The sequence below is a fragment of the Branchiostoma floridae genome, chromosome 16, assembly GCF_000003815.2.
Source record: "Branchiostoma floridae strain S238N-H82 chromosome 16, Bfl_VNyyK, whole genome shotgun sequence".
Classification (NCBI taxonomy): Eukaryota; Metazoa; Chordata; class Leptocardii; order Amphioxiformes; family Branchiostomatidae; genus Branchiostoma; species Branchiostoma floridae.
This window is the reverse complement of record NC_049994.1, coordinates 17,723,782-17,731,897: the sequence shown is the minus strand read 5'-3', so window position 1 is coordinate 17,731,897 and position 8,116 is coordinate 17,723,782. Positions and strand designations below refer to the sequence as shown.

Here is an 8,116-nt window from a genome sequence, read left to right as displayed (position 1 = left end):
CCGTATCACACGGGTTCTAAGTTTCTAAGTTGTATAACACAGGCTTCCTTCGAGTAAATCGAACTATTTCGAACGGGCCGAATACGGCACGATTGAAAATTCGAACACCGGATTCGGCAGCTAGAATTGCTGTTGCTACAATCTTTTGTTCAAGGACACAACATTTTCTCAACTTGAATTTCGCATCGAAATATGTGTTTTCTCAGGTGTGTATGACATAAATAAAATACAACGCAGTGTATTGAACCGCATCACGCTCGCCCCAGCCCTCCCTCGGGTCGGATCACCCTCCGGCCGTCGGGCGATCATTACCGCGGTCGGGCTGGCACCTCGGGTGATACGGAATACACCGTGTTGTACTCTATATATGCATGCTTCTGCATGTACAAAATGGTACAATTGTGTACCTAACTTTCTTCGTCTTTAACTTGCAAATGATGTCATAGTTACAACATCAAGAACAAGATACTAATTCAGACGGTTATAACATTGACAGTTATTACAATTATTAATGGTGGATCTATGAATATTTGTATAAGATAATGTGGAGATATGATTTAGGACATGTGCATGTTTAAACAAAATCAGAATGCAGTGATCTCTTTACACCAAGAAGTACTGAAACAGTATCTTATAATTTTTTTAATGTAACATTGAGCTTTTTCTCCCTCTTTTGTGTCAAATCCTAGCGAAGCCAAAAAACTGTATCCGCATAGATGAGGGTAATATCCACTCTATCACATCAAGCATGGAAAGCAAACGTCCCTTTGGACATAATTACTTAAAACAAAGTATCACGAATTAAGGGTTAATGACTCGCCCCTAGGTGTACATGTATATGGTGTCATAACGCCTGGTCCTTTGCAATAACCACCAAATAAAACTCGCTTCGCTCACTCGGTGGTTTTATTCGGTGGTTGTAGCAAAGGACCAGGCGTTATGACACCATATACACCGAGAAACAGGCGGGTCATTAACGTTATTATCATATAGCCTACCCAAACTTGCAAACTCCTGTATAATGCAAAGATCCTTTGGTACTATACGTGTGAATTCCTTTGTCGAATTTCTGAACATTAACATTTGTTCTTTGGTACATACATTTGTAAGAAAATTACAGATTACAATTTGAAACCAAAATCTAAACAGAAAATATTAGAAACATTGCAGCCTTTTTAGAACAACAAAACTCATTATCAATGTTAACAGAAGGAGCCATTCCCCCTTGCAGTCTGTATTTATTCCCTCTGCTCTGGCATATGTTTCGTTCCTTTTGATTGGCCAATGCCTGCATATCCCTTACTTTCTTGTGTGTATCACTCCTTCTGATTGGTCAGAATGAATCGACACCGGCACTAGAAGGAGCGATGCACACCGGCCTGACCGGAATCTATGTGTTACGGCGTCATAACAAACGTGGAACGGGGCCTTCTGAATGGTCCGCGCCTGGCTATTTAATAATACTAGTATTAGTTAAAGCACACAAATTCATATATGGGGAAGGCTTGTGCGAATTATATGCAAAACATACACTGTGATAAACCAAAATCGAACATCATGAAAACCAACAAACCATCACGTAAACTTGTTTGTTATCTTAACTTTGAATCCATAAACAAGGGATCAAAGAAACGCCGGCGAACATAAAGTTCTTGTCAAAACATGACACACACATTCACACCAGCAGATGTGTTTCTCCATTGAGCTCCATTGTTGACAGCTCGGTCAAATGGTCACAGGTTCAACTTTAAACTGTGGAGCACAGCTGCGATCCTCCAGCCGACTACCCTGAAAAAGGAGGAAAGAATTGATCATTATCTATGCTTAAGCTAAGGGCACAACCCGCCGCACGTGCCGTTTGTCCGTACGTGGTTTTTTTTTGGGGGGGGGAGGGGGGGGGGAGGCCACGTCCTCCACGCATTTCTGAAAACGTTCAGGCTGTACAGGGCAGGCGCGTCGCCCGTACTGGCACGTACATATTTTTTTTAACCTAAGATAGCTATTGGAAACATTTCAACGAGAAGGAGCCGTTGTAATGAACGTGTTGTACTTACCTTGTGAGGGTGTCAGATATATTTTCCTTCCTTCGGGCCAGCAGTAGCCACACCATCCACCACATCGGGCAGAGGCAACCTGAAAAAAAATGAAAAACATTTCAATCAACATATTAAAGAGTATACAAACGATATAATTTTCTTGTTGAAAATATGATGTCTAAAGATCTTGATTTTTCTTGTTGATGATATTTAAAGATCTTGATTTTTTCCTGTTGATGATATTTAAAGATCCTGATTTTTCTTGTTGATGATATTTAGAGATCTTGTAGTTGGGAATGGGTTATACTGTGGATCCAGTATTGAGTTTGAAGTTAAAGATTTTGCTGCATGGATGCGCGATAATTCTTTTAGTCATTACCGAACAGTAAGTTATAGACAGGCAACAAACCTTTCTATCCTCCGAGACAAACATGTCGTTGATGGTCAGAGATGCTGGATAGTGATGCCCCATGACCCAGTGGACTTCTGGTGCCAGCGCAAGTCCCGTCCCAGTCAGATCCACTTTGAACGTTCCCTTCGCACATCCCTGTTTCGCTGAATAACAGTCGCCTGCTTGTCCGTAAGCAACATCATTGGGCCCTGTTGTCATTAGAAAATATATGTCACCTCAACGGACTCTTTTGACAAAAGTTGAGCAAGTCAAGCTAAAAATTATCTATCATGATGGTGCAAATTGTTCGACCAACAAAATGTTGACCTATTACATCAAACGTCCTGCGTCATCAAAAAGAAAAAGAAACATCTCTTATTTTTCTCAGACTTGGTGGCGTATTGACTTGAGGCATTCTTACGAGTCAGTCATCCATTGGTCATTAACATTTAGCACTATTTACGGGTCACATTACAACTGACAATCTTATTGTAAGGTAACAACATGTTGAACTACCAGTGGTTTGAGCAAAGGTGTAGTCATCTCCGATAACTTCGATCCTGGACGTATCAAACTGGATTCTGAGCTTGCTGAACTTCGTGGTCCCGCGTTTATCCCATGGACCCTGAGGACAATATAGAGGAAATTTTTATTGACACGACAAAAGTACAGCGACTTACGTAAATATATCATCACACTGACGCTAGCCTTACACGTGTATACCTTTTAGTTATAATCACTAAGACATATTTGTTGTACAAACATATTAATAACAATTTAGTTTATCCTTCAACTTAACGTAGTCACTGTTGTGCTTTGCTCTGCTTTGCTACCAGTAGTTTCACCTACCTGTAATGGGCCGGTGCATTGCCATAGCCTTGCGCCGACTAGGCGATCGCCAGAGAAAATGGCATAGTTTTCATCAGGACCGGATGGTAGGGTCAGGAACTCTTTGGGATTCTCCGATGCCATGTCGTGGCAATAAACGCGGAGGGATACATCACTGTTCGTCGAAAAAGGGTAAAGTGTGTACTCGCCGTCGTTGGCATTGGAGCGTAGAGATTTAGCTTCAGCGCACGTTGTGGGATGATTGTGGCCTGCAAGAGTTAGTATTATGTTAATATTAAATGCTGTGGCTAAGGACAAGCGATATGTTTGCCTCAGCCAAGACAATCATGATTTTTATATCTCATTCCACCATTTGGGATCCAACTGCAGACTGTATTATCAACTAAACTTAGCGGCGATGGCTATGGGCCAATTCTGTCCTGTTTTTGACGGAGATGTTTTAAATAGAACCATGATTGAACAGGAGGCGGGGCTTCACGATCGGTCCATTCGGTCGCACGTCAAAGACGTCACGTACCTTTGAATTAAACACAGGACCATGTGACGTGTGACATCTGTAAAAGACGTCACGTATCTTATGTCACACGATAAAGACGTCACGTACCTTATGTTTTTTGGTATGTCGGACGTGACGTGTGACATCTGTAAAAGACGTCACGTATCTTATGTCACACGTTAAAGACGTCACGTACCTTATGTTTTGGTATGTCGGACGTGACGTGTAAAAGACGTAATTAACACGGATTTATTAAAACACGTTACGTACATTCTACAAAGACACCAGTCATCAGTCACTAAATCGTTAACTAAGTTATTGATAAAGAGACGTCACGTATCTTGCACGTAGCCTGTGACGTGGTTTTGATAGGTCTGACATCACGTATTTTACGTCCCATGAGACGTGAATTTAGGAAAAACGTCACGTATATAGCTCCCATATTTTTGAAACAAATATATTGCCATACAAACAAGACGTTTTATCTGAATTCACGTCACATGGGATGAAAAAAACGTGACGTCCGCCCTATTTCATTACGAACACGTCACACTAAAATGCGGCATAATTGTCGTCCTTTTATCAATAAATTAGTTAACGATTGAGACGTGACTTGTCGACGTCCCACTTTGTAGAACGTACGTGACGTGTTTTATACCCCTGTCACATTATTCACGATCTTCGGGCGTATCGATGGAAGGTCGGCCATATTTAACATGGACAGAGAGTTGCGCATATTTTTCACCTGAAAACCGTCCCTGTCACATATTACCCATACTTTATACATTGTACAATTGTTGTGCAATAAAGTTATCATTATAAGCGATGCTAGGGCGATTGTCGCAGACTCGTCGTCCGATCGATTTTCGCACAATGTGACAGGGGTGTAACCATGCTGACCATGAATCTGTACCTACCTGCCAGTGTGTTTCTGTAGTCGACACAACCACGGCAGTTACAGTGGTGTACGGTGTTGCCACACCAGGCGGCGGTTGAGCAGCACGGGAGCACACCGTCAGGGTCGCACTCGGCAGGCTGGCCGTTTTCTGCATGGTAGTGCTGTCCGCAGCGGAGATCATCGCGCCACGACTTGGGACCATCAGCTGCAGCAACGGGTCGTAACAAGTGTCATATAATAATGATAATGATAATAATAATGATAATGATAATAATAATCATCATCATCATCTGGTGTATCATCAAATTCATCATCATCATCTGGTGTATTTTGCCAGCTAGTAGGTATCCAACAACATCATCATAATCATCATCATCATCATCTGGTGTATTTTGCCAGCCAGTAGGTACCCAATGAGCAATGAGGCTGTTTAACGTGGTCGAGGCACCTCCTCGAGCACGAGACCCCCGTTTTACGTCCCTCCCGGAAGACGACTTCGTGGAATGACCCTGCTTGGTCCGGCTACAGCAATCCGGTCGTCCTTGGTTGGGGGACTTCCATCCAAGAACTGTCGGGACCGCGCGTTGCTTAACTTCCGAGATCGGGTGTATCCAACGTGCCACGCGGCCGTAGCTATAATCTGTGTCGCCCCCCGCCTATGTTCAATGCCTCGAATGTACACGGATGTGCTATCCCAAATGTGCTCCATCCCAAAAGCGCTTTTGGGATAGAAGCACGTTTGGGATGTAGGCTTTGGGACTTTGAGACTTTATTTGAAAATCTATTAGCGACGTGCCCTGGGGCACGCCACTAATCTTCATGGACTTCATGACAAAACAAAGACGTACATTCAAAATATTTACATACATGTCAGTTAAAAAATGGTTGTGCCATTAATATATACACATTAATATATACAGGCCTATCCCAAATGCGCTCCATCCCAAAAGCGCTTTTGGGATGTAACAACGGATTTCTTACTCTTTCAGCAAAATCAGATACGTAATCTAGAGCTCGGATCAGTCGCCATTCTTCTAAGTGTTGGTTATGTGAAGTTTAAAAGTAATCTAAGTAAAGTTTAAATTCCTTATCGTACTTTATGCCACATGAGACGTGACCAATGGAACATGACTACTCTATGTATCATATCATCTCCGGGACAAGAGAGACAAAAAACTGGAATTTCGCATAGGGGTATCTTTTGTTATGGAAATAGAAAATTTGGAGTGTATGTTCGACATTCAAAAGCACACATGTCAGTGCATCATGTGTCTGTATATGACTAGCGTCTGTAGGGAATACTATTAACATGTGACTGCCAGCTATAGCAGAATGACACCTAGCGGACTAGCTGGCTGGCAGATTCATGCTCAGTTATCGATATGGGCCGCTCTTCATAACCAGGCTCTACTAACTTGATTTTAAAAAACAAAACTACGGTCATGGCTATATGTTCCTCCTTGGTGTCACTTCTAGAAAAACAATATATACTGAGAAATATACTGGGACCGCGTGGCGCAATCGGCAGCACGGAACTCAGGTCCAGAAGGTCCTGAGTTCGAACCCCGCCGTGTCACCGATTTTGTGCACTTGGAAAATGCACTTACCACGACGTTCCTCACTTCACTCAAGTGAAAAATGAGTATGAGGCTACAAAAGTCTTCAGCAAGTTAAAGTTGGTAGCCTTAAAATGAAAGAAAAAAAGAATCAAGGGTTCCACATAATACTTACACTGTATTCCCATTTTGGTACTTTCTCGTCATGTCCACCATATCCGGAGGGAATTTTGTTTCAAAATCAGGCGAAAATTCCATGAGCATCCTCCATAGAATTTACTTGCTTTTGCCTAAGTATAAGACGTTGACCAAGTTCATCATATCGCCCTCAGCTATCAGGACCATCAAAAGTCACGATTTTTTCCTTACCTGTTTCAGCGAAGACCTCTACGTCGCAGATTTGCAGATATTCGGACCGCCCCATCACCTGAATGGACACATAACGGCCGGACATGGGCTGGTCGCAGTACACCACGATGGTCGCTCCATTGGCCGGACGTGCCGTGTAAGTCTCCCCACACTGGTCATTCTGGGCGAAGTTCTCGTTCGGGCCTACTCGAACCTGGAAGTTTCGCAGTCGATCTCCTACAAATACAATCAACTGAGAGTTTATAAAGATATCCTTTAAGTTATCTTGAAATCAATAATAATAATAATAATGATAATAGGTTTATTGCAAATTCTTGCCCGAGGGCTAATTGCAAGTGACAAAAATGACAGGCAAATAATGGTAAACAGTATAGTAAGCGACTTAGAGACACGAGACACTGAATCATCACTCCTGAAGAAGGTCGACGGAAGTGCGAAAATTCGAGGTAAGCAATATTTGGTGTTGTATCTTCAATATAGATTACATCAACACAGATGAGCTTTCATGCTGATTACGTAGATGTTTGGAAAAGACAGGATTTTTAAGTCTCTAAAAGATGTGTCAATTTTAATAGCACTTTAAACAAACCAAATGTGGGGTAGTGTATACGTAGCATAACATCAGGGTGTTTGGCCCAGGAGCAAAAGAAAGGTCCTGGGTTTAAATCCTGTCATGCCACTGATCTTGTGCTCTAAGCAACTTTAAAATACGACTGTACTCACTCCACCTAGAAGTAAAAAGGTACGGATTTCGGAAATTATGTTAAATTAAGGCCCCGTGTTTGAGGACGTAAAAGGACCTATACCTCCAACACATAAAAGACCCAACCACACTTGTGAGAAGTAAGAAAGATGAAGCCCCTGTAAAGTAGGGGTCTTTCCTGGTGGGAGTAGATCACTTAAATTTTTCGCTTGTAACGAACCTGCCCCCCAAACAAATAACGACAATGCCCGCAAAAAAGGCCGAAAAGGAGGCTAACAAAACTGATGCGTTATGCCATAAGAAAACAACAACAACAAAACAAACAAACAATAATGAACTAACCGCAGCAGTCCCCCCTGTTCAGAACACTGACCCGGTTAACGGTGTAGGGATCCCCAGCCCCCAGGTCCACCTTCCACCACGGCTGATACACTTGGTTGGTGTGAAGACACTGGTTGTACCAGGAAACGGCCGTCCCTCTGAAGCCGTCCACGGCCTTTTCCGGTCCCCAAAGTGAAGGATGAGAGCTTGCTGTTGTTGTCTTACCAAGGGCAACGTTACTTTCTGAAAGAAAAAACAACAACGATGGAGAATACACGCAAAGGTTGCGAAGGTGCGATGTGAGCGGATCAAACCATTCTGGCCAAAAAGGGGATAGGGAATTTCCCGAGCAGCCTCGTAACCCCTGCTTTACCTTTAAGTCAGTGATGAGCTTGATGTTTCTGATTTAGGGAGAAGAGATGCTGCTACAGTTATCGTTATGGACCGTTCTTCATCTTCATGATGGTAACATTAGGCCCAACGATTAAAAAAAAATA

The 8,116-nt window shown here is 42.6% G+C and overlaps 1 protein-coding gene across 1 annotated transcript in view; it reads right to left on the bottom strand.

Moving 5' to 3' along the window:
* Positions 1-1,064: 1,064 nt before the first annotated feature.
* LOC118403040 overlaps positions 1,065-8,116 on the bottom strand; it is an 11,038-nt gene continuing 3,986 nt past the window's right edge. Inside the window, exons 3-10 of the mRNA XM_035801476.1 lie at positions 7,641-7,862; positions 6,596-6,811; positions 4,690-4,875; positions 3,277-3,524; positions 2,944-3,052; positions 2,446-2,636; positions 2,055-2,133; positions 1,065-1,788 (exon numbers count right to left, since the gene is read on the bottom strand). Of these exons, the coding sequence (XP_035657369.1) occupies positions 1,784-1,788; positions 2,055-2,133; positions 2,446-2,636; positions 2,944-3,052; positions 3,277-3,524; positions 4,690-4,875; positions 6,596-6,811; positions 7,641-7,862 (1,256 nt within the window). The 3' untranslated portion in view covers positions 1,065-1,783. The remainder of the gene's footprint in view (positions 1,789-2,054; positions 2,134-2,445; positions 2,637-2,943; positions 3,053-3,276; positions 3,525-4,689; positions 4,876-6,595; positions 6,812-7,640; positions 7,863-8,116) is intronic.